Raw genomic sequence first — 25,671 nt, 5'->3', positions numbered from 1 at the left:
ATTTGATATCAGCTGGCCATCCTGCTACCTTTCCAGAAGCCTGAGAAAGACCAGTACTGGCCACAGCAGGTGCACTTGTCCAGTCTGGGCTGCCTGGGGTGGCTACCGTTGGGCACTGATGTCTCTCTGAACCTACCCCTCCCTCCAGCTGGAGGATAGGTTGCCTGGGGTTAAAAGGTAGCCTCTTCATTCTAAGGCCGGTGTTCCATCTTGCATCCTGCCAGAAGAGTGGCTTGCAGGCCAGTGCAGGGCTGGGTCGGTGGCCTGGGTCACCTCCCATTTGTTTCCCTCCATTTTGTGTTGTCATAAATTCATTCCAGCCCGTTGTGCTTGATCAGTTTATCTCGGCCGGGGCCGCAAGTGCTGCTGGCATGATGTATGGGCCGCAGCGCAGGGCCCGGCTGCCCATGAATCACCGCAGCTGCTCCGTGTCAGCGCCGGAGCGGGCCATACGGATTCGGTGCAACCAGCTTAGGGAGGGGGGGTGACGTATGGATGTTTATTTAATAATTCTCTCCTACTCCAGCTGAGCAGGGCGGGCGGGGCTGTAAGGGGTGCCCACCCTCTTCTGGAGGGGCTGCTCATAAATCAGAAAGACAAGATCATTAATCAAGGATGGCGCCCGAGGGGGAGGCAGGGGCCAGAGCCAGTGGCCATCCATGAAGGTGCTACCCACCCAAGGCTGAGAGAAGTCAGCTTTTCTGTCCCACCTGTGTGAGCACAGGCTCCAGTGGGTGGGGCACTCTAGGACAAGGTGGGATGGAACTGCTGCTCTACAGAGATCTCCATTGGGCCTAGATCCAGCAGGGTTGATGCTCTTCAGTCCCCATGACATCCCAGTTCACAAATACAGGTTCCAGCCCTAGGTCCATTTTATACCCATGGAAGGGGAAAAGAAGGGTGCAGGGGCTTCGTTCAGGAATCTGCCCACAATATCCATGCACTAAAGGGGTTCAGAAAAAGTTCCCAGTCGTGCCAGCCTCGGTGCTGTGCCAGGAGGATCAGAGGTACTGTATGTACTGAGCAGTTCATTGCAGCCCTCTGTGGCTTTGGAGTTCTTGGGGCTAACCTTAGAGTGTGGTCCTTGGAGAGAAAGCTGGGACAGCATGGCTTCCCAGCTATGTTGAAGATTTACCAACAATCCACACAGGGATGGTACATACAGCATTGAGCAAAATGCCAAAGTAACCAGCTGTGTGGGTGCTAATGAGAAGGAGGAGAGTGAAGACTTCCCAGAGTCTTGAGAGTGAGCAAGGAGCTCCAGGGGTCCTGCCACCATGAAAAGGAACTGGCCCGAGCCTTTTCAGTGTCCCTGGAGACGTGGGGTAGATAATTATGGGCCCATCGTGTGTGGCCACCAGGGAGTCACATTCTGCATTGATGTTGATATCCTAAGCGAAGAAAATAGAGACTGAAATTTGTTGTGCATTAAATGTTACTCCTACCAGCTGGGCATGGTAGTGCATTCCTGTAATCCCCACACTCCGGGGGCTGAGAAAGGACCATTGGTTTGGGGCTAACCTAAACTACATACTAAATTTGAGGTTAGGCTGAGATACATAATCTCAAAACATGAGACAATAAATATGTTCCCATGACACACTCTATAGTCCCTCTGGCATTGTGTCCAGTAGTCACAGACCACCTGTAAGTTCTGCAGCTTTGTGAACAGTTGTCCCCCATGGGAATAGCCCCCTTCCTCCAGAATGCTGTGCACACCCATCCCATTACTGTGCAGGTCCCCCTGAAGCCTCCACTCCCTCCCCACCGGTTCTGTCATGTCCCACCCCTACCCCCAGGGGCTCATGACTAGCTCCTGCTGCTGGCTGAGGTGGCTCCTTTCTCTCGTTCTTGCTCCCAGCCTGCATGGGCACATGGGCTGCTTAGCCTTTCTTTCTACTGTTCTCTCCTTGAAAGCACCGTGGGCTCAGTCTGGGCAGGGTTACCTCTCTCTTTACATGTAAAATGAGTGTCTTCTCACAGTTCCTGGGTAAAAAGTCCCCGGCAGTTAATAGTACTTATTAAGTCTTGGCTGTGTGTCCAGTGCTGTCCTTCCCTAAGGCACGCCCCAGGACCATTGTCTGTTCTGCTCCCGGAAGCAGCTCTTTCTGCTGTGTTGCTTGGTGCTGTTGCTTTTCAGAGGGGTAGGAGGGATCCTAACCAAGTGTTCCCTGTGCTGCCTGGTTTGTGTTTCATTCGTAGATCACAGGCTTAAGACTACCTAGAACAGTTAGGCCCCACATCTCTCGGCTTCTCCCTGACCGTTGGACTGGCAAATGTTCTCTCATGCTCACATGCCCCACGTAGAACTTGTACCACTAGTGAGTAGTCATTAGCAATGTTTTTTTTGGGTTTTTCTGTTTTTTGTTTTTGGCAAGTGAGCCTCCACCTTCAGGGAACTTGGCCTTGCTGCGTTTAGATTAATAAAGTGATCCTTAGAAATGTAAGGATGAGGGGATGGGAGTGGAGCTCAGTTGGTAGAATGCTTTCATAGCATGTTAAAAGTCCTGGATATAATCCCAGCACTAAGAAGGAAGAGCAGGAAGTACTTTTAAAATGTCACAGTGAAAGCCAGGCATGGTGGCGCATGCCTGTAATCCCAGCACTCAGGAGGCAGAGGCAGGCGGATCTCTGAGTTCGAGGCCAGCCTGGTCTACAAAGCAAGTCCAGGACAGCCAAGGATACACAGAGAAACCCTGTCTCAGAAAAAAAAAGGCAAGTCCAGGGCAGCCAAGGATACACAGAGAAACCCTGTCTCAGGAAAAAAAAAAATGCCACAATGAAATTTCATACTTTGTATCTTAATTTAAAAAATATAAAGGGGCCAGAGGTGGCCCAACAATTTAAGAGTACTGGCTGTTCCACCAGAGGAGGACTCAGGTTCAGCTCCCAGCACCTACATGGCAGCTCACACCCTCTGTAACTCCAGCTCCTAGGACCTGATGCCCTCTTCTGGCCTCCACAGGCACAACACCCATGCACATAAAATTAAATTTTGTTTTGATTTTTTTTTTTTTTTGGAGACAGTTTCTCTGTATAGCCCTGGCTGGCCTGGAACTAGCCCGATAGACCAGGCTGGCCTGGAACTCACAGAGATCCACCTGCCTCCCAAGTGCTGGGATTAAAGGTGTGTGCCACCATATCCACTCCCCAAAATTTTTTTCTTAATAAATATTACTTTCAAGATTAATTTTTAAATTTCAAGGTTATTCTCAGTTATATAGAGGGCTTGAGGCCAGCCTGGGCTACATGAGACTTTTTGTTTGGCTAATGTTGAGACAAGGTCTCTGTGTAGCCCTGGCTAGCCTAGAACTCCCTTTGTAGACCAGACCTCAAAACTCAGAGAGGTCTGTCTGCTTATGCCTTCCAAGTGCTGGGATTAAAGGCATGTGCTAGCATATCTGGGGAAACCATTTAAAAACAAAAAACAAGACAAACCCATAAGGACCACCACGTGGTAATGTGTGGTAAGAGCAGGAGTGGAGATTGCAGAACACTAGGAAGACGCGACAACTCTGGAAGCTGAGGTGAGGAAGGGGTTGCTGGTGGTTGCCATTGATCTGGTGGACTTGCAGGGGAACCAAGTCTAGCGCTGTGGGGAGCAGTTGGCAGGTGGAGATGTTGGGGTTCTCTGTGTGGTTCTGGGCCGAAGGTACCACCTTGCTACCCCGCCGTGCATCATCTTTACAGAATCACTGAAGATTCAGCTGTAACCACATTTGAGGCCCTGAAGGCTCGGGTCAGAGAGCTTGAACGGCAGCTATCTCGGGGGGACCGATACAAATGCCTCATCTGCATGGTGAGTACGAAGGAACCAAGAAACGCTCTTGGTCAGGTATCGGTGCCCCTCGTGGCTTAGGAAGGGTCTCCGCTATCTCTGGGCTCTCAGAGGGTGAGCCTACTTCAGCAACCCCTTCTATGCCCTAGGACTCATATTCGATGCCCCTGACGTCGATCCAGTGTTGGCATGTGCACTGTGAAGAGTGCTGGCTGCGGACTCTGGTGAGGTGGCATGAAACTGAGGAGTGGGTGGGCAGCTGTTAGAGGCATTGTCCAGATGTTCACATCTGTGATCGCACCTGCTTGGGGGAGGCAAGGAGGATCCTGAAGTTCAGGACTTCACCCCCCAGTTGACGACATTGTCTGCACCCTCACTTTGGGTTTATTCAGTTCTCCCCTCCATGCACTCACGGCATGCTCCCTTCTTCCCACCCCAAGTACGCCCCAACACAGCACAGGTATTGGTGAGAGCCCAGGTCAGAAAGAGGCTGGTGGTGGGTAAGCCAGACCAGGGCCTCTGCCCCTCCCCCTCCCATTACTAAGCTCCTTCTGCTCTTGCCCTGTTCTTAGCTCGGGCGCAGCCATTAAAATGTCGCCCGGAGACAGCAATAAAAGGCCCGGACGTGGGCTCTGTGTCCTGATCAAAGGCCGCGTGTAATCTCGTTAGGGCCGAGGCAGCCACAGCTGGACCCAGCCTTGTTCTCATTACCGGGGCTCCTGCTGTGGGGCTGGCCAGGCGGTTTGATCCTGGCGTCTCCCCAACACAGGAGCATGTCTGCCTGCTCAGAGGCAGCCCATGCATCCCTAGCCTGGCTGACAGAATGAGATCCCAGCACAGACTGGTGCAGAGACACGGCTACAGGCCCAGTGCTCAAGTGCACAGACACAGGACCCTGCTGTGTGTAAGGGAGTCCCCTTCTCTCTCCAGGGCGCCAAGAAGCTCTGTCCTCAGTGCAACACCATCACAGCGCCCGGAGACCTGCGGAGGATCTACTTGTGAACCAGCCGTCCAGGCAGCTCTTGCCTCGGAGAGTGATCCCCTCTCCCTTTGTACATACTTGCACACAGGTTCACCATGTACATACATGCACATACACACCCAAACACACATAGAGGACTCTGGAGCCACAGTGGAACAGCCCTGCCTGCTTGCCCCTTCTGAACTTGGGGACCGTGCCTCTTTTGGCTGTTTCCAGGGTGGGGCAGGAAGGTGGGTTGGGGAGTAGCAGGGCAAGGCTCCTGAGATCCATCCCTTAGACTGACTGACAGACATGCAAACACCAGGCTGAAGCACATGTAATATAGACTGTGTATGTTTACAATGTTGTGTATAAACGGGACACTTTGCCCTTTCCCACCTCCGCTTTGGTTGTATGATTTTCTTCTTTTTTTAATGACTCCTGGAAGCAGTGCTGCCTTCAGGGCTGGCTGGGGGCTCGGCCCAGCCACCTCTAAGGTGCCTGCCTTTCCCTCCCCATGGCGTCCCTTCCCTCTCCCATGTGCTCGGTGTTCAGTGGTGTATATTTCTTCTCCCAGACATGGGGCATGTGCCCCGAGGGATATGATCCTCTCCTTAGTCTTAGCTCATGGGGCTCATTATGAGGAGCTGGGGTAGGGTGAAAATGGGACCGAGCAGGAATGGTTGGGCTGCTGAGGGTACCTGGCTGCCCAGCCTGCTGTTGAGAAGTGCTGCTCCCTGGGCAAGTGCTGTCCCTGCCTCTCCTGTGGGCCCTATGGTGTGATGCCGTGTCTGTATATTCTATACAAAGGTACTTGTCCTTTCCCTTTGTAAACTACATTTGACATGGATTAAACCAGTATAAACCAGCTGCTGTCTGTGTGTGAAAGGGGCTCATGGGAAGGTGGTGACTTGAGGCAGTTAAGAGGGTCATTCTGTGCAGCATGAACTGGTGTGTGAAGCCATGCAGGGGCGATGTGGGTGCCTGGGAGCATCCCAGCAGGTGTGTGGGGGTGGGGCTGAGGATCTGGGCTCCTGGCTATTGATGGTTAGGGGCTCTAGGTTAATTCCTTATCGATGTAGAATCGTCAGCTCATTAATCACAAGCGGGGTCAGAGCTTGGGGTACAGAGAGGGCACAAGATCTATCCCCCAACCTAGGGCAGAAGCGGCTACAGACAAGACAAACAAGCCCTGAGTCTCAGTCCCCTGAAATATGCATGGGGCACCAGCTGAGTTTCCCTGCTTCTACTCTCCTTCGCGGTCCTCTGTAGCCGGCTGTAATTCCTACATAGATCCTCAAGTAAAGAGACCTTCAAGTAAAGGAACGCTGTTAGGCAGCCAGGACTGCAGAGAACACCTAGTTAGCTCCACAGCCCCCGTGAACCCTCACCAGAGAAATGTCATGAGAAAAAGATGCTTGCTCAGGCTCAAGAGCCAGGACCCAAACTTCCTGACACATTTCCACAGCCTGCTTCACCTCCCACCTCAAATCCTTGCCTTAGCTACCCACTTCTGGGTGCCCACAGAACTACAGAAATCAGTTGGCAGCCCCTGCCTCTTTGTGAGACCTTGTTGGAACCCAGCAAGACCCTTCATGGGCCCTTATGCCCTGCTTGGTGTCACTAGATAACCCCGAGCATAGCTCCTAGGGCTTGAAATCAAGATGACATGGCTTCCACTGTGAGGTGAAGCAGCCCTGATGAGGCCTGGGAAGAGTTAATACACTTCAGTGGTCAGTTTGTGGTGACCAGACTTCTTTCATGTCTCTATTCTCCCCTTTCTCTGCCTTAGACTCTGGGTCCTGGCCAGCTGCTTTACCCCCACCCCAGGGGCCATACACTCTAATAGGGCACATTTAACACAGTGAGGCCATGCCACAAAGCATGCTGTCTCATGGTGCAGGCAACACTGCCACCTGTTGGCCATGGCTAGGAATGTACCCACATCTCCAAGGATTCAGGAAAGGCAGAGGCCCCAAAGGTTTGATGCCCTGTAGACTGGCCTCTGGAAACTTGAGGACCTATCACCCAGAGAACATTAGGAGGACAAGCTGCTTGTCAAACTTTGAAAGTTCTCTCAAACTCAAGTCCCTCGATCACAGAAAGTTCATTCAAACAAATGTATTTATTGAATACCTAACATACTGTGTCCAGAATTGTGCAGCTGTGATGCTGTGCAGTAGGTGGTGCCGCTGTCTTTCCTGGAGGGGACTAAGTAGAACTATCTGAGGAAATGGAGGTGGTGTTTTCAGCTTGAAGCTATCAGGGTTAACACACCCTCCCTCCTGGTGAACATGCAGCCTTTCTGCTCCCCACTTAGCCTGTCCCTTAAATAAATACACAGCCATCAAATCCCTCAGATTCACTGGTTCCCTAACAAAGTAGTGTGGCACCAGGTGGGTCCCAAGTACCCAAATCTTCAGACGACATCTGGTGTCTGCATCAGATTCCCAGAGCACAAGGTCAGAGACAGCCGCTCTGAGTGACAGTGACAGGCCAGGTGACAACAGTGCTTTACATTGTGGAGCTTGTCCTTCCAGAGAGAGGTTACAGGCCTGCTCCCCAGCCTCCCTCTTGCTACTCCTCAGCACCTTCTATTCAAGACACCAACATTAAGCCAGGCATGGTGGCCCGTGCCTGCAATCCTGGTCCCTGGGAAGTAGAGACAGGAAGATCAGGAGCTCAAAGTCATCCTCAGTTAAATAGTGAGACTGAGGCAGCCTGGGCTACAACACACACACACACACACACACACACACACACACACACACACACACACCCAGGTGCTGATGCACACCTTTAATCCCAGCACTCAGGAGGCAGAGGCAGGCGGATCTGTGAGTTCAAGGCCAGCCTTGTCTAGTTTGTAAGTTCCAGGACAGCCAAGGCTACACTGAAAGACTCAGTCTTGAAAACCAAAAGCAAAGCAAAACCACTTCAGTTGTCCAAGATGATGAAGTTCTAGATCATGCCAAGTAACTGAGTAGAGACTGTTGGACAAGCACTACACACAGGTACTGTGCACCCACAGTTAGTAATCGGGGTCACAGCCAGGGGCAGGGGTGCATGCCAGTAATCCCAGCATTTGGGAGGCAGAGGCAGGAGGATCGCTGTGAGTTCGAGGCCAGCCTGGTCTACAAAGCAAGTCCAGGACAGCCAAGGCTACATAGAGAAACCGTGTCTCGAAAAACCAATATCATCATCATCGTCATCGGGGTCACTGACTGGACATCTGGAATCTGTAAAGAGAACAGATCCCATGTTAAGGGTTCTTACCACAACCTAGGTGTGTGCTCATATGTGTGCAGGTATACCTATTGAACTCAGAGATCTGCCTGCCTCTGGCTCCCGAGTGAGTGCGGGGATAGAACTCATGATTGTACAGGCAGCATTCTACCAACTCAGCTATCTCCTCGGCCCGTACATTTTTTCCAAGACTCTGGCGTTTAGCCTCCCAAAATAAGCAAGCAAGCAAGCACCACACACACACACACACACACACACACACACACACACACACACACACACACACACAGTGTTAACCCTTTACAGCCCAAACACCATAAGAACCAGTATTCTATCGCATTTGTCCAAATAACTACAAGGCTACCCCATAGAAACCTGCCCTGGCACTCCCACCCCAGGACTGGGGGGAGCAGCCATGCCAGAAGTTCCCTAGGACAGATGTGGGTGGGTTGAAGGTGTCAGCGTTTATTTCTGGAGCAGGACCTCAGCACTGAACACAATTATGCATGAAGTCAACACACAGACTTGTATAGTAAGTAGGGTAGTCACGGAGGTGGCTGACATGTGCGGAGGACACAAAGTCCACTGAGCGTACCAGGACCTGGTGAGCCAGGCGTGCCTCTACCATACGTTCCACATCCCCGGCTGAGACCACCTGATCAGCTCTGGAGTACAAGTAGAGCTCAGGCCAGCGGGAACCTGAGTCCTGAAGCCTGTCGTAGAAGTGCGTGTGGAAGAGGGCAGTGAATGGAGCAAGCAGGAAGTGGAACAGGATTATCACCAGGGCAAACGCCACCAGGAGCAACAGGCGCAGCACAGCGGGCCGGCGCTCCAGGATGGTTGCCAGGGCCCTCAGGGCCCCTACCAGGTTGCTATCGCCAGGACCACTGTCAAAGATGGTGCCCACCACGTGCAGATGGCGGAAACGCTGATGGCTCTGGAGGAGCTCCAGCACATAGCGGTAGAGCATGACGCCCCCATTGCTGAAGACGTGGAAGAGCAGAGGCTCCCGCTCAATCTCATAGTCAAAGAGGAGTTCGAGAAGCTTCTGGGCCGGCACGCGAAGGGAGGGGATGCCCAAGGACTCGGAGAAGAAGACCATGTGCCAGGGGGCCGTGTAGCGGATCACAATGCAGCCCTGGAGACACAAGAGGGGCAAGGTCAGTCCCGGATAAGGTGGGATGATGGGCACGGGTTCGCCGAAAGAGCCGGGAGCTCTCCTGTCCACGGAGTTCTGTTGTAGCTAGCTCGCCAGCTGCAGGTATAGGTGCGTCCCAGGAAGTGCGCTCAAGCCCTGGCTTAGGATTCCCTGCTTCATGCAGTCCGTGCCTCTCTAGCCAGGGATGGTATCTGAAGCCTGGAGCTGAGGGCACGTTTTAGAGACATCTGATTTGACCAGAAGAAAATGTCTTCACTCTAGTTCCCTTTATGGCTGTCCTTTTTGCGTGGTTAAGGCCAGGGGGCTTGGCTACACCATGCTGTAGCTGCTAAGCCCTGCCCTTACCTCCTGCACACCAGTAGGCACCGCCATGAGCCCGAGAGACGGCACGCAAGCCCATCAGCCTTGACCACCAGAGGGCGCAGCTGAGCCAGCTCTGCCTCGCAGTCTTGTCCCTTCCCTGTGACAGGGCCCCAAAAACAGAGGCCACACTGTCTGGATTTGGGAGGTTAACCTTTAATTACCTGGTTCCTGGACTTAGGATCACTTATCACATTCGTCTTGAAATTCCAAACCAGAGAGAGAGGGATAGAAAGAGAGAGGGAGGAAGGGAGAGAGAGAGACAAAATACTGTTCTTAAATCCTAAAATCTGTGCCCAAGCTCCCTTTCAGCTTCCACATGGGCACTGCCTGTGTGTACACTAACTGTCTGGACAAAGAGTAATTTACTTCTTTTTCTGTCTGTGTCCCTATCTATAACTGGGACCTGCCTCAAAGGTTATAGTAGAAGTTTAAAAAAGAAAATGTATCTCAGCTGGTGGCAGGCACATGCCTGAAATCTCAGGGCTCAGGAGACAGAGGCAGGCGGATCTCTGTGAGTTGGAAGCCAGCCTGGTCTACAAAGTGAGTCCAGGACAGCCAGGGCTACACAGAGAAATCTCAAGTGACAAGAACAGCCTGTGACAGGAAGTAAATCCTCACAGGATCAAGGGGAGACGTGTGGGCACAGCTCTCAGATGACCCACGGCCACACAGGAAAGGCCAGCCACGGTCAGCAGCCACAGACCCCTGGGTGTCCAGCCACACAGGCACTAAAGCTCTGAAGAGGGCTGCTGAAGGCCACCCACACTCCCAAATGGCCACGCCCCATAGCAGCTTTTAGCCCCTCTTCCTCTTCCCCCAGCAGCAGGTGGCGTTATACACTCTTACGCATGTTCCCCTCAGTAAGCCGAAAGTCACAAGAAAGGACATAGAAGCCTGAGGAACAAAAGAATTAGCTGCAGTGTACAAGCCTGGATGGGACTCTGGGGCTGGATATATCTGCTGTAAAAGATGCTTTGGGGACATGTGAGTTGGGTAGCCAGTCATGGATTGTAAACTGCACGCAATAAAACTTATTAACATGACAAGGTGGAGTTCATGGTCTTAAAAAAAAAAAAAGCAAGGCTTCACACTGTAAATCCTAGATCATATCTCGACAAAAGTACACAGAGAAACCTAGATGGACACACACACACCCTACAGTCTACACAGGAGCATCCTCTAGATGGACACACACACCCTACAGTCTACACAGAAGCATCCTCTAGATGGGAGAATAGGATACTGCTTTTTTCTGTCAAAAACAAAAAACAAAAAAACGCGTTTTAGACTGGAAAACTTTTTCTTCACCTTGTCCTCTTTGCCAGAGGTAAAGGCAACCCTTCCTCTCAGAGACACTGTCGCTATCCCTGTGACCTCAGCTCCTGTTTTCCCTGGGACTTCCACCCATTTTCTTCCTCACACCTTCTGGCCACATAAGACTTCACTCTCTGCAAAAGCCGACCTCCTGTACAGGCTCCTATGAACTAGCATGTCCTCCTGAGTGCGCTTGTCCGGTCCTCCCTCCCCTCCCCTGCACTGTGGGCGGGCCTGCCTGCTTGCTTTCTCTCTTTCTTTTCTTCTTTTTTTCCACTCCCCTTTTCCTGTAGAAATCTCTTCATTAAGTCTGGGTTCCTCCTGGCTCCCCTAAACTCTTTTTACTATCTCCTCACACTCGTAGTGTTTCATTGCCCTAGAACCTATGGATTCTCTTTTGTTCGTGTCTCAAAAACACACCTCTTTACCCAGAAAGTGCACAGCCTGCACCTGGTGTGGCCCTGGGGGATTCCTGATCCCACTCTTGAGCTACTGGTACCCTACCATTCTTCCCCCTCCTAGCTCCAGAATCCATCACCTGCTCTGCCCCACGCTGCTCTGCACCCTAGTCACCAACCCCTGCCCCCCAAACATACCTCAGGCTTCCAGTCCCAGCACCTCCAATCTTCCCTTCCCTCTTTCTGCAGTGTGAGCAGGTTTTCCCTCTTCCTTCCTTTCTTTCCCTTTTCTTTTCTTTTTTTTTGGGGGGGGTTGTTTGGTTTTGTTTGTTTGTTTGGGTTTTTTTGTTTGTTTGTTTTTGGGTTTTTTTTGGGGGGGTTGTTTTTTGTTTTTTCTTTCTTTTTGTTTTTGTTTTTGTTTTTTTGTTTTTGAAGACAGGGTTTCTCTGTGTATCCCTAGTTGACCTCTAACTCACAGTGATCCACCTGCCTCTGCCTCCCCGAGTGCTGGGATTAAAGGCGTGCACTACCACCGCCCAGCAGCAAAGGTCTTTCTTAATGGCAAACCTAGCTTCATAAGCCCACGTAAGTCTCCAGGTGTCCCCTTAACCATGTGCACTTTGTCACAGCTTCTGAAGGCTACTTCCAGGAGGTCTGGGCAAACATGTAGAGGGCGGTTTTCCACAATGTACTCAGGCCCTCCTGGGGTCTTGCAGGTCACCACAACCTCTCATCCAGAGTTCAGAGCAGCCTCGGGAGTGAGACTCTTCTCTAGAAGACTCTCGGATTCTCGGCATGGGAACGGGAAGGACACTGTCAGTGTCTAAACACCCCTAGTCAGAGAGGGAGAGAGGCTAGAAAATCAGGCACCACCAAGCCGGGCGTGGTGGTGCACGCCTTTAATCCCAGCACTCAGGAGGCAGAGGCAGGTGTATTGATGTGAGTTCGAGGCCAGCCTGGTCTACAAAGCAAGTCCAGGACAGCCAAGGCTTCACAGAGAGACCCTGTCTTGAAAAACCAAAAAAAAAAAAAAAAAAGAAAGAAAGAAAGAAAGAGAGAAAAAAGAAAAGAAAACTAGGCACCAGTGCACTCTGCCCTGGCTCCTGCTATCCAACGAGGTGCGGTCAGGACATGGGGTCTGGGTTTACTTCAAAACTAGGGAACACATCAAGGCCTTGGGGGAAGAAGAGACAGGTGAGGGGACTGGCTGAATCGACCGCATGAGCACAGTATAACCCTGCCAAAGTCCCATGAGTCCGCTGTCCTCCTCACAGCCATCTCTGGCACCACTTGAGGGCTGCCACGTGGGTGGTCAACCTTTGCTCCAGCACAAAAGTGAAGCAACCAAGCGTAAAGTTGCCCACAAAGCAGCCCCGGGCAGCAGAGGCCCGCCCCTGGGCCAGCACTTGCCTGCAGTACTCACCCTTTTGTGATAGATGGCGCTATACTTGGCCAGGTTCTTGTCCCTGCAGCCACCCCAGCCCAAGAGAATCACCACAGGCTGTTGTGTCCTGGCCTCCTTCCCATCTTCGCTGGGGTCGTTCTCTGAAATACAGGTGGGGACTGTCAACACCAGAGGCAGAATGGAGTTCTGGCCAGTCTAGAGCTGTGGGCTCCTGTCCCTGTCTTCCAGCCCACTACCGTTTGTAGGCCTCTGTGGAGAGGTACCATAGCATGACTGGATGAATCCACATGAGGACACCACATTTTATTAACTCAAATGCCCTTTCAGGATATATCACCTTCCAGCCCAGGGAACCCTGACCAAGGAGCTAAAGCAGACTGGTTTTCTTTCATTAAAAAACAACTACAGGCCGGGCAGTGGCAGCACATGACTTTAATCCCAGCACTCGGGAGGCAGAGGCAGGCAGATCTCTGTGAGTTTGAGGCCAGCCTGGTCTACAAAGTGTGAGTCCAGGACAGCCAAGGCTACACAAAGCCAAAAGCCCCGCCTGGCTTTGCTGCCCGTCGACACTGGGGGACAGCTGTGTGCCGCCCTGCCCAATTCTGATGGGTGTCCTGCTTCCACAGCGCGCACACTACCATGAGCCACTGCTACAGCTCCAGGAGTGGCTTTAAGTGGCTTTTGTTTTGTTTACATTGCTGGGAATCAAACTGAGGGCCCCACAGAGCTCTATCACTAAGCTACTTCAAGCCCAAGCGCATTCTCTCTCTCCTCTTCTCTTCTCTCTCTCTCTCTCTCTCTCTCTCTCTCTCTCTCTCTCTCTCTCTCTCTCTCTCTCTCCCCCCCCTCTCTCTCCAGGGTCTTACTATAAGCCCTAGCTGGCCTAGAACTCACTATGTAGATCAGGCCTCAAGCTCACAGAAATCCACATGCTTCTGCCTCCTGAGTGCTAAGATTAAAAGTATGTACCACCATGTCCAGCCCCCACATTTTACATTTTTAAATAGCTAGGAAAAAAAAATCAAAGGCACAAGCCTTTAATCCCAGCGCTTGGGAGGCAGAGGCAGGTGGGCTGAGTATTAGAGAACTGCTTGGGCTACATAGCAAAACCACAGTCTTTAAAAAATAAATTAGATGAAATTTAAATCTCTGTAGCTCGGCACTCAGGAGACAGACTCACGGATCTTCAAGGCTAGCTTGGTCTAAGTTCCAGGACAGTCAAAGGTACATAGAGAGACCCTATCTAAAAATAAGTAAATAAATAAATATCTGTAAATTTACAAAAAGTCTCATTTGGTGTCTGGAACTGTAGATCAGTGACAAGCACTTTGCCTGGCATGAATAAAGTTGTGAGTTCAATGCACAGGATTGGATTGTGCATGCGGGGGCTCATGCATACACACAGGGCTTTGTCAGGGCTCTGAGGGTATAGCTCATTCAGCAAAGTGTTGGCCTAGCATGTGCAAAAGTGTAGGTTTGGTCCCCAGCACTATAAACCCAGCATGGTAGCACACACCTGATTAACTCAGCATCTGGGAAGTAAATCAGAAATGAAGTTCCAGGTCACCTTTGCCTACACACTGCATCTGAGACTAGCCTTTGTGACATAAGACCCTGTCTCAAAATGAATAAATAAACGTGTTACATCGTAACATAGCTATTCTTACCCAAGTTCTCTATTGTCTATGGCTACCTGCGATAAAAACAGCACAGATGAGTGGGTACCCGGCTCCCTGTAGCCTTGCAGGCGGCGGCATGAAAGGCCAGCCAAGGGGGGGGTACAGCTTGCTTGAATTCTGCATGTTTGTTCTTTGTACCGCTTCAGGCTAAGATAAGTAGCAAAAAGAAAGCAGCCAGACCCATCCCTGTGCTAACTGCGTTCACGAACAGGCAGAAAGAGGCACACACAAGATGAAAGCCTGCCAGAAGATGGAAGGACCAAAAAACGAGGAGCCAAAGCCAGAGGGAGAGCCCAGGCCTGAGGAAACGCCAGAGGAGGGGCGAGAGCCAGATGAGGAGGAGAAATCTGAAGAAACTTTGAGGGAGAGGCTGATTCAGTCTCTTCAGGATTTTAAGGAGGAGCTACGCAACAGGCATTTGAGCGGGGAAGATATGTTTGAGGAGTGGATGAAGGAGATGAGATAAGGAGAGTGAGAAACAAGCTCCCAGCGATGCGTTGGAAAGCGAATAGAAGCCATCCACACCCCTAGTTAATGTAGTTTGCCTCGGTTTCTATTTAATCTGATATTCCATTGCTGTATAGCTTTCTTTTTATTAGCGTTTTCCTGATATATCTTTGCCCGTCTTCCTACTTTGAATCTGTTGCTGTTGGTGGTTTTAGATGTATCTCTTCTTGTCTGGATCTAACTGTTGATTATATTTGAATCAATCTAGCTTTTAATAAAAGAGCTTTACTGGTTTGTGAAAAAAAAATGAGCTTCTGATGGGATACAAAATGAGAAAAGTTACAAAATAATAGGAGAATATCATTTTGAAAGAGTACCTTTGTATGTTGCATATATGCACATATAAACTTGTGAAAGATGAATGATTTTTCTTCTGCTTATTTGTATTTGTCATATTCCTAAAATGAACATACATTATTCTTGCTAAAAATAATTAAGGTTTTATAACTTAAAAAAAAAAAGAGAGAGCGATCAATCGCTCACAAAGCCTAAAATATTAGTCTCTTTACATAAAAATTTTGCTAGCCTCTGTTCTAATCTATAAATAGATGGAGGGGAAAGAGCTTAGGACTTGGGGCTCAGCTGACAGAGGACTTGCTTGCCTAGCATACGTTTGGGACCTGGGTTAGATCCACAGGACCACATAGCATAAACTAAGCACAGCGGTGCACACCTAGGATCCTAGCTCTCCAGAGGTGGAGGCAACAGGATATCCTCAGCTACAAAGTAAAGTCAAGGATCAAGGCCAGCCTCGGGTACATGAGATACCCCCCCCACAAAATCTCAAAAACAAACAAACACACACACACACACAAAACTGGGTAAAACCACTTAGGTGGCGGGCAGGAGGCTGACTGACTCCGGCCACTCCCCCCTGTGCTGGCCAGAGAAGACTGAAGCCTGTGTTTACAAAATTTAAACCCCGCCCCCCCCCCCCCCGCCACCCCCCCACCCCCCCACGCGCCTTCTTCCCCCCTCCTGCCTCCCCCCTGCCCTCGCCTTCCCCCCCATAACACCATGAGGCAGGCCAGACCTGTCCATAGCTGGAAGCATGCCTCCTTCAGTGAGGTACTTAGGCGCACAAGCCAGCTGCCTGCACCATGACTTCCTGAAAAGGCCTCCCTAAAACCATGTCCCACTACCTTGTTTCCCCTGAAAGGTAGGTGACTCTGTGGGGCACTCGCACAAGGACTGTAGCTGGACAGCCGACCTCTAAAGGGGGCCGGTACGTACCCTTCCAAGGACCAAGCCACTTGGCTATGCTCGGCCGACACCTGAAATTTATTGATGCTGGGGTCACCTGGCAACAATAAATTTCAAGGCTAGTTAAGAAGATGGTAAATATAAATCACTAACCTTTGGACAAAAGGAAGACAACAATTTCCTGTGGAAATTAATGTGACTGAAAAGTTCAATGTCCCTGCTCTCCAGTAGCAGGTGACTCTGGCCTTCAGAGATTAACTGCCCTGCGGGTGGAACAGAAGCTGCCAGACTCTCGGCCCCCTGCTGGCACCTGCCTTCACTTCCAGGCCCCAATAACTTAGGGGACTCCAGTCACAGTGCCCCTATCCTCTGTCTTCTGCCAGCACAGCACTGAAGGACCCGAACTATGCGGGTGGGGACCAGTCCAATCTTGTCGGCCAAGCAGCTCAGGCTAATGCCTGTTGCCGGGTTAACCAACCAATTCCCACCAGATGGCTTCTCTGAGGTCAAGCCACTGGATTTCATGTCCACCAGTGGCCGCAAAACAAGGCCAGCCCCGTCGAGAGCACAGGAAAGGAGTCTCCACACTGAGATTTGAGCAGGGTCTGCAGGACTGTGATAAGCCATCTGGGCCGCACACAGTAGGCCATCCTCGGTTTGGGACCCTAGAGGACAGAGCAATGGGCAGAAGAACAGTCCCTTGGCGGGCGTGCGGGCGTGATTATGGTACCGCATATGGAAGCCAGAGGACATCTGCTACATCACTCTACACCCTGTTCCCTTGAGGTATGGCCTCTCACCGAACCCAGAGCAAATCTGGTAGCCAGAGATCGCAAGTGAGCCTCCTGTCCCCAGGGCTGCCCCAGCACTGGGGTTACCCGAGCGTGTGTGGAGCCATCCACAGCCTTTTACATGGATGCTGACATGACGCTCAAACATCGTCCACAAAGCAAGAAGTACTCAACCGCTGGTGATAAGTACACGGAAAGACGTTTAACTCCGTAGTCATTAGGGAAACAGAAGTCAAAACTACAGTGAAGCCACTTTGTGCTCACGAGAAGAGCTACAACCACAGAGGCAGAGGATCACCCACCCTCATGGAGGAACCAACGCCTTCTTACACTCCTGTCAAAAGGGAAAACGATACAATCACAGTGGACAACAGTTTGGTGGTTCCGCACAGCACTGAAACATACTAGAACCCCAGGGGGAAGCAGGAGCCCTGTGAGTTCAAGCACAAGGTGGGCTAGCTGCCAAGCGAACTTTTAAGTCAGCCTGTCAGGCACACCAACACTGTGCTGGCTAGTTTTATGTCAACTTGACGCCAGCTAGAGTCACCTGAAAGGAGGGAACCTCAACTGAGAAAACGCCTCCATGAGACCTAGCTGTAAGGCATTTTCTCAACTAGTGATCACTGGGGGAGGGCCCAGCCCATTGTGGCTGGTGCCGTCTCTGGGCTGGTAGTCCTGAGTATTATAAGAAGCAGGCAGAGCAAGCCAGTAAGCAGCACCCCTCCATGGCCACTGCATCAGCTCTGGTCCCCAGGATCCTGCCCTAATTATAGTTCCTGTCCTGACTTCCTTCAGTGATGAGCAGTGACCTGGAAGCTTATGCCAAATAAACCCTTTCCTCCCCAAATTGCTTTGAACATGGCGTTTCATCCCAGCAACAGTAACCCTAACTATCTCAAAACAACAACAACTAGCCCTAAGGTATGCCCATAGGAACTCAAAACAATGGTCCACACAAAAAACTTGGATTTCGATATTCATAGTAGTAGTATTCACACTATGTGAAAAGTGGACATCCATACAATGGAATACTATTAAGTCACACACACAAAAAAAAGAAAGTACTGCCCATCCTAAAGTATAGATGAGCCTTAAAAAACACCATGCTACGGGGCTGGAGAGATGGCTCAATGGTTAAGAGCACTGTCTACTCCTCCAAAGGGCCCAGGTTCAATTCCCAGCACCCACATGGCAGCTCACACCTGTCTGTAAGTCCATTCCCAAGGGATCTGAAAATTTCATACTAATGCACACAAAATTTTTAAAATTAAAAAAATAATAAGTAAAAAACACCATGCCTTTAATCTCAGCACTCAGGAGGCAGAGGCAGGTGGATCTCTGTGAGTTCGAGTCCAGCCTGGTCTACAAAGGAAGTCCAGGACAATAAAGGCTATACAGAGAAACCCTGTCTCAAAAAACTAAAACAAGCAAACAAAAACAAAAAACCAACAACAACAAAAACCCCACCATGCTAAGTGGAAAGAGCTAAGCCTAAAAGGCCAGGTAGTATATGATTCCACTTAGATATAGCCAGAAAAGGCAAATCAATAGAGACATAAAGGCAGACATGCTTGTCAACAGCTAGAAGGTGGGGCAGGGAATAACCACTAATGAGTCCAAGATTTCCTTCTCAGTGTGAAAATTTCCAGAATTGGATCCTATTGATGTTTTCAAATTTATGTGAATATACTGAAAATCAATGGATTATACATTTAAAAAAGACACCTTTTATGATCCATGAATTACATCTCAATATCATTTTTAAAAACAGTAACGGGAAAAGCTGCAAAGTGCTATCACAGAAGAATATCCCCTCAATGTACATATGACCATCTTATACATGGCAAAAAAAAAAATCCAATATTAATGGTAAATCTTTCTGAAATTAGAGGCAATTTCTTTTTTGAGACCGGGTCTCATGGCCTTGAACTTGCTGCACAGCTGAGGATGCCTTGAACCCCTGGTCCTCCTGCCCTTTGCTCCCAAGTGAGGGGTTACAGCTGTACACCACTGCAGCTGGCTTACAGGGTTTTTTTTTCCCCCATGAGTTTTTGACTTCTAAGACAAATATGGAGCTGGGGTGCAGCTCAGGGGTAGAGCTTGTCTATCCTATGTAAGACTCTGCGATCCTGCAAAAACACAGATTGCAAATCAGAGAGTATCGATTTTGCAAGGAAAGTTACAATACCATTTCAAAGCAACCAGGCCAGTGTGGGCAGCGATACCCAGAAACCCTTGGGAATGAAGAACCATTCTTTTTCTACCCTGACACGTCTTGGGCAGGCTACAGAATAACTCAGTCTCCCGGGCTGCCTGTCATCTGTCGAGAAAACAGGACATTGGAAACACAAGAATTACAAATATGTCTGCTGTACAGCAAGCAGTTCGAGTCATAAACTAAGGCATAAATTAGATTGTGTACATCCCGGGGGCATGTAGGGAAGACAAAGAGGACTCGCAGACACCGGTTGGTTTTAATGGGAAGCTGGAATCAAAACACGAGGAACCTGTGTGTTTTTAAAACACACGCAAGAAAATGACTTCCTGTCCTCCCTGCTCTCCAGAAATCCTTTCTAGAGTCTCACTGCTCCCATACTTAATCCAAACTATTTTAAATTTAGATTTTTGAAATAACATAGTAGAATTGCATTCCATCTAAGAACCCACCCTGTACAGAGTCCTGTCTGTCCGTGTCTGTGACGGTGAAACAGACCGAAGACAAAGTCTTTCAATGCCCAGCTCCTCTGTCTGTGAAATGGGGCCAATACTGTGACTATGGAAGGCTTGCCGGTGTACCCGGCTCAAAGAGCTCAGTAAGTGAAACGACTATTACCTTGCTGCATGCGCTCTGTAGAAAAGGTAGAAAATGAATATGAAATAAATGGAACTCTTTGTGCCTGCTTTCTTCCGTCCAGCAATATATTGTGACCATCTCTCCCTGTCAGTTTATATATTTTTACAGCATTATTCTCGGTGGCTGCACAGCAGCTGTAGAATGTTTTCATAATTTATGGTGACCAATCTCCTACTACTGGACATGATGCTGCTCCGGGTTTGAGGCTAGAATAAAGATACTTCCGCAGACTCCCTTCGTGTACAGCTCTCGCTGTGGCATTGCATTCCTCAGGTCATCCTTAGCCAGCCAAAATGTTCTCACTCATAAGCTCCATACATGCACCCCCTCATCTGTTTGCCACGACTCAGGGTGCCCCTCCTCTCAGGGTGCCAGTGAAGATACAATGAAAGGAGGTCTCAGAGGGCTGGCGTATGGGTGGGTCACAGCATCGTCAACAGCAGAAGATGACACGTGTGAAGGGCACACTGGGTCTAGACTTCAATGCAAGGCCTGAAACAAACACGGGCAATGCAGCAGGCCCTTGGGAGGAGGAGTTTGTTTGGTTTGCTTTTGTGGGGGCAGCTGGGGGAGAGGTTGTTTCTGTTGTTTCTCTGTGTAGCCCTGGCTGTCCTACAACTCAATTTGTAGACCAGGCTGGCCTCAAACTCAGAGATCCACCTGCCTCTGCCTCCTGAGTGCTGGGATTAAAGGCGTGGGCCATCCGGCTACGTTCCGTGGTCTTTAAATAAATGAGTAGAACACTTTGAAAGAAGGTGGCAGGCACAGCAGCTTTTAGGTTCTACAGGTAAGAAGAGGAACAAATATTAACTGTCCCTTCTTGCTTCTTTCTTTCTTTCCTTTCTTTTTTTCCTTTTTCTTTTGAGACAGGGTCTTGCTCAAACTAACCTTGAAATTGCAATCCTCCTGCCTCAGCCTCACCTGTGCTAGGATTGTCACCATATGCCTTTATACCTGGCCACCTCTTGAGGTTCTTGACTCTCCTCTATCCAAAGTTTGCTACAACCTCCCTTAGGCTCCTGCTCCCTGCAGCCACTCCCTTCCCGGTTCTCCTCCAGGGCCTTTACTTTGGCGCTATCTGCTGTTCATCACGGACCTGACAGCCCTCTGGAAACTACTCCCTCAACACAGGCCCCTTCTGATGGTGGGGACCCAGCACAGTTCCCTGATGCCAGCAAAGGCTTCTTGAACTTCAAGATATGGCTGGCTACGTGTCTTTTTTTTTTAATATTTTATTAATTTATTCATATTACATCTCAATTGTTAGCCCATCCCTTGTATCCTCCCATTCCTCTCTCCCTCCTGCTTTCCCCCTACTCCCCTCTCCTATATCTGTTCCTGAGAGGGACCTCCTCCCCCTGTATATGCTCATAGGGTATCAAGTCTCTTCTTGGTAGGCTGCTATCCTTCCTCTGAGTGCCACCAGGTCCTCTCAAGGAGATGTGGTCAAAAATGAGGCACCAGAGTTCGTGTGAAAGTCAGTCCCCAATCTCCACTCAACAGTGGAGAATGTCCTGTCCATCGGCTAGATCTAGGTAGTTTGACCCTCCCAGTCACAGACAAAAGAGAAGACTCAGAAAGTCTGAAAGCCCCCAAGTCACCCGTAGTGATTGCCTTGAGGCTTCCTGTTAGAGAGAGACAGAGAGAGAGAGAGAGAGAGAGAGAGAGAGAGAGAGAGAGAGAGAGAGAAAGAAAGAGAGAGAGCGAGCGCCCTGTTTTGAAATTGTCTATGAATTCTGTAGGGCCAGTATGCTGTTGGAAGACAGTCTGCCCAATCTGCCCACCAAAGCTCAGGGCCGAATGACTCCAGCCCACTCACTGCCCCACAGTTAGCACGGGCTGCTCACTTCGCTGTCAACTCACTGAGGAACGCTCTGTGGCTTTGATTTCCTACTCAGGGGAGGCAGGAGGCAATTCCCAAAAACTAAGTATGGGTGACCATCCTGCACACTTCCTCAGTAAACAGCAACCACAAAGGAAAGGGAATCTCTGCCCCGTGCCTTCCAATGACAGTCATTCTGGGCAGCCAGGCCAGCCTGCCGAGGAGAAGCCAGAGGCTCCAGAGACTACAGCACGCCCGCCCTGTTAGGGTTCCTGTTAGGGAAACATTCCTTGACCTCCAGCTTACCTCTGGGGCATGCACCTTGAGGGGGAAGCAGAAGAAACAACCATGTGCCCTGGAGGTACTTCCTCTTGGCGCAAAGAGTCAAGGAAGCAGCAAAGCTGTGCCTTGGAGAGGAAGAGGGCTTACTTTCTAGATAGTATCCACGTAATTGTGAAGCCACCTGCTTCCACATCCCCTCCCTCCAGAAAACCGCAGCTCTCTGCAGGGCGCCTATACACGAACCATTTGAGGCACCAACAACCAAAACCAAATGCTGAAAGAACATAAAGGACAATGTGGTTCAAGAACAGGAAGTGCTTTCTAACAATTCATGCCATAGGCCCAGGAGTCCAGAGAAAGCATCCTGCCAGCAACACAAGGTCCTGCACAGGGACGCGGAGTAGCCTCCAGTTCTAAAGCTTCCTAAAGCAACAACAGGAAGCGCAGGGGAGGAGATGCGTGGACAGAACAGCCACTCAGTTCTGGGCACACAGGTCCAGCATTTTCTCTATTGACCTTTGCGATCTTAGAGGGTTGTTATTTCTATCTGACACAGGAGAAATACGTGGCTCGGAAAGATTCAATACTCGGGCCAGGCAGTGGTGGTGCACACCTTTAATCCCAGCACTCAGGAGGCAGAGGCAGATGGATCTCTGTGAGTTCGAGGCCAGCCTGGTCTACTAAAGCGAGTCCAGGACAGTCAAGGCTACACAGAGAAACCCTGTCTCAAAAAAACCAAAAAAAAAAAAAAAAAAAAAAAAGATTCAGCCAGGTGGTGATGGCACACACCTTTAATCCCACCACTCGGGAGGCAGAGGCGGGCGGATCTCTGCGAGTTAAAGGTCAGCCTGGTCTACAAAGTGAGTCAGGACAGCCAAGGCTACACAGAGAAACCCTGTTTCAAAAAACAAAAACAAAAACAAAACAACAACAAAAAGATTCAATACTCTGCTAAAGCCAGGAGAAGGAATGGCACCTTTAATCCCAGCACCTGGGAGGCAGAGGCGGGCAGATCTTTGTGAGTTGGAGACCAGCCTGGTCAACATAGCGAATTCCAGGACAGCCAGAACTGCATAGAGAGATCCTGTTTCAATAATAAAATAATAAGTATTATCATCATCTGTCAAAGCCAGTGCCAATGGCACATGCCTGGAATTCTAGCGACTGGGAAAGGTTAAACAGTATTTGTTTACTTGGGCTATAGAGCAAGTCCAAGGCCAGAGCAGAGAACAAGAGAGAGTGTCATAGGGGAGGGCTGAGCTACTGAGATGGCTCAACAGGTAAAAGCCCTCAGTGGGCGACCACATGACCTGAGTCAGAGCTCCAGCCCCACAAGGCCACCAACTGTCCTCTCACCTGTGCACATACACTATGGTGTACACGCACACACACAAATAAATAGATACGTAATAAACTGTAATGAGGGCTGAGCACATCATAGTGGCAAAGCACTTGTCTTGGCACCCATGAGGCCCTGAGTTCAATGCCCCAGTCCGGCCAAAATAAATAAATAGGCCTGTGTCCATCCCCCTGGGTGTATAGAGAATCCCTAACCTCCTGGCCACACAAAAGACAGTGCAGGTGATGGCTCTGCAAGGACAGCAACAGTAACTGCCTGCATCTCACGCTAACGTCAAAACTCGGCAAAGTCCTTTCATATCTATAAGGCCAATGACCCAGCTCTAGGGGGAAACAGACAGTGGCAGCATTAGCATGTGTGCTTTGGGAGATGAGAGACTGCTGCCCCATCCTAGACTGTAAGCGGGGAACACACAGGCGGACTGAGGGGCTGGGGAAGGCTTTTGGAGGAAGCAACCCTAACGAAGCTTTAGGAAGAGATGGACAAGTGAGGGGCAGTGGGCTGGAAACGGTGTTACAAACCGACCAAAGCAGCCGAGCACCACCTGGACCCCAAGCCTCTTCTGCCAGTTTCCAGAGGGAACAACTTTCCATTCTCTGGTCTGTCCGACAGCTTACACCGCTCTATAAGCCACGACTCTTAGAAAAGCCTCCCGCACATCCACTTCAACGATTACGGCTGCAGGGGCTAGACAATGTCAATTCTAAATGCCAGCAACTAAACCCGCTTCCATCAGGACGTATGCCAAGTCCTTTACAAATAATCTCAGTTGTGCAACCAGCAATTTTTCCTTATTTTTGCTGCGGGGGGCGGGGAGGGGGGGAACGACTAAAATTCGGAGTTGAAAGTTCACCCAACGTCATCCAATTACCAAAGGGAAGAGACAGGATTTCGACAGAGTTCAAGCCCCGCCTAACAGATCATTCTGTTAACTACTGCCAAGGAGAAGGGAGAAGGAGAGGACAAGGCTGGCTGTGTCCCTGGGCTTTTCTGAGGACTAGAGGCTCCCCGCCAGGACTCCAATCGTTCTAGAAAAATGAAGGGTGGGCCTAGCCACACTTGCAGATGAGGGGCGGGAAGTGGGAAGCCCGATCCAAAACAAAAGAACTAGAGTGAGCCTCGAGGGGCCTCCAGTTACAAAGGGAAGCAGAACGCGGGCCTCGAGAACCTGCCAGGGAACAGAAAGACCGTCTGTCGGCTGCGGGGGCGGGGCGCGGGGGGCGGGGCTCTGCAAGCCCCGCAAGCTCCATCCAGCGCAGCGGGACCCCGGAGGGGGCGGGCCGCTGGGGGGCGGGGCCGCAGTACGGGCGGGGCGTCGCTACCTGGCCACCTCCCCAACCCGTCTCCATACTCTGGCTCCAGCAGGGCTGATCCGGGATCTCGATGCTGTAATCCAGCTCGGCCGAGGCCATGGTGAAGGTGCGGGCCGTCAGCACGGGCCTCCCGCCGGAACTCCAGCAGTTTCACCTCGCCAGGGCCGGACGCCGCCGGGCCACGCCCCCTCCCCGCCCACGCCCGGCGTTGCCCAATCACCGAGTCGCGCTCTGTGACCTCCCTGCCTAGCAACCACGGAGTCTCTCCGAGCCTCCAGGGGCACCCTGTAGCCCAGCCCTAGCAACCACGCCACGCCCCTCCTGTCTTTGGGCCGCAGCAATTGGCTGACTCTCTTGATCTGGATCAAGTATTGGTCAGCGGGGCAGAGCTTTTGGAGCGTCCCTAGTGAAGGTAAGAGTCAGTGGGAGAGTTGAAGTACTGTGGGTCTCTAGTGGGCATCGCAGAATTTTGCCTTCTCGTACCTGGTAGAAAACATGAACTTGGCACCTCTAACTACAACTACCTCCGTCACCAGCCACAGTCCCCAGGCCGGAGGCAGAAAAACGAACAAAACAGCGTAAGGAGGCGCGTGCCAACCGGTCCTTCCACCTGTGGGGTTGAGACTGGCTGCCTGGCTGGGAGGGGGTCTTCAGGTAATCATTTAAGAAATCCCCTTTCAAGGATGAGTCCCAGTAGTTTAGACGAGTACAGGTGTCTTGCATTTAGTAAATAGGTACTGAGCCGGGCATAGTGGTGCACACATCAGCACTGGGGAGGCAGATGGGGAGCAGGTGGGTCTCTGCTAGTTTTAGTCCAGCTTGGTCTACAGAGCGAGTTCCAGAGCTACGTAGTGAGACCCTGTCTCGAAAAACAAAACAAACAAACAAACAAATGTTAAAAAAACAAAAACAAAAACAAAAAGACATCGAAGCATCCTCTGACCAGACGGGAAAAGGGAGACTAATGCAAAAGAAACAGCCCAGGGCAGCATTTGATTCCGAGCTCATCCTGGAACTTCGACATAGACAATGCCAATGGGAATATATTTCCCAAGGTGTTTTCATACCGGTGAGTGCAAGGACTTGGATTTACCATGAGGACAGCATGGAGTTTGTTCTAGGACTTTAAGCAGGGGAGGACTGGGCAGACGGGATGTGTGTCTTAGTACAATGCAGAGCCTGGATAGAGGATTGGGAGAAGAGAGGCCAGTTAAGAAATTGTTTGAGTAGCCCGGT

At 50.5% G+C, this 25,671-nt stretch overlaps 2 protein-coding genes and 1 pseudogene across 5 annotated transcripts in view; 2 read left to right on the top strand and 1 right to left on the bottom strand.

The window, feature by feature from the left end:
* Nucleotides 1-5,607, top strand: part of Rnf220 (ring finger protein 220) — a 224,940-nt gene extending 219,333 nt beyond the window's left edge. For all 3 annotated transcript variants that reach the window (XM_051170930.1, XM_051170928.1, XM_051170929.1), the window contains 3 exons: nt 3,691-3,799; nt 3,928-4,002; nt 4,709-5,607. In XM_051170930.1, the coding sequence (XP_051026887.1) occupies nt 3,691-3,799; nt 3,928-4,002; nt 4,709-4,780 (256 nt within the window). In that variant the 3' untranslated portion in view covers nt 4,781-5,607. The remainder of the gene's footprint in view (nt 1-3,690; nt 3,800-3,927; nt 4,003-4,708) is intronic.
* Nucleotides 5,608-8,239: 2,632 nt separating this feature from the next.
* Tmem53 (transmembrane protein 53) lies at nt 8,240-24,614 on the bottom strand. Of its 2 annotated transcripts, none has more exons than XM_051171639.1 (3): nt 24,445-24,604; nt 12,643-12,764; nt 8,240-9,123 (listed from the first exon to the last, which is right to left on the bottom strand). In XM_051171639.1, the coding sequence occupies exon 3, from the start codon at nt 9,085-9,087 to the stop codon at nt 8,470-8,472; it is 618 nt and encodes a 205-aa protein (XP_051027596.1). In that variant the 5' UTR covers nt 9,088-9,123; nt 12,643-12,764; nt 24,445-24,604; the 3' UTR covers nt 8,240-8,469. The 2 variants fall into 2 exon arrangements, with proteins under 2 accessions (XP_051027596.1, XP_051027595.1); XM_051171638.1 differs by having other exon boundaries at nt 8,243-9,123; nt 24,474-24,614.
* On the top strand, nt 14,536-14,843 carry LOC127211636 (transcription elongation factor A protein-like 9; annotated as a pseudogene).
* Nucleotides 24,615-25,671: the final 1,057 nt, after the last annotated feature.

This window comes from Acomys russatus, chromosome 29 (assembly GCF_903995435.1).
Source record: "Acomys russatus chromosome 29, mAcoRus1.1, whole genome shotgun sequence".
Classification (NCBI taxonomy): domain Eukaryota; kingdom Metazoa; phylum Chordata; class Mammalia; order Rodentia; family Muridae; genus Acomys; species Acomys russatus.
Note: the sequence above shows the minus strand (reverse complement) of the source record. Positions and strands in the feature narration are given on the sequence as shown.

What these genes read in the sequence shown, in the direction of transcription:
- Tmem53 (XM_051171638.1), bottom strand. Translation starts at nt 24,534, where the DNA reads ATGGCCTCGGCCGAGCTGGATTACAGCATCGAGATCCCGGATCAGCCC. An exon ending in TCAGCCCTGCTGGAGCCAGA is followed by an intron (nt 12,765 to 24,473) that starts GTATGGAGACGG and finishes CCTGTATTTCAG; the next exon opens with AGAACGACCCCAGCGAAGAT. An exon ending in GCGCCATCTATCACAAAAGG is followed by an intron (nt 9,124 to 12,642) that starts GTGAGTACTGCA and finishes TTGTGTCTCCAG; the next exon opens with GGCTGCATTGTGATCCGCTA.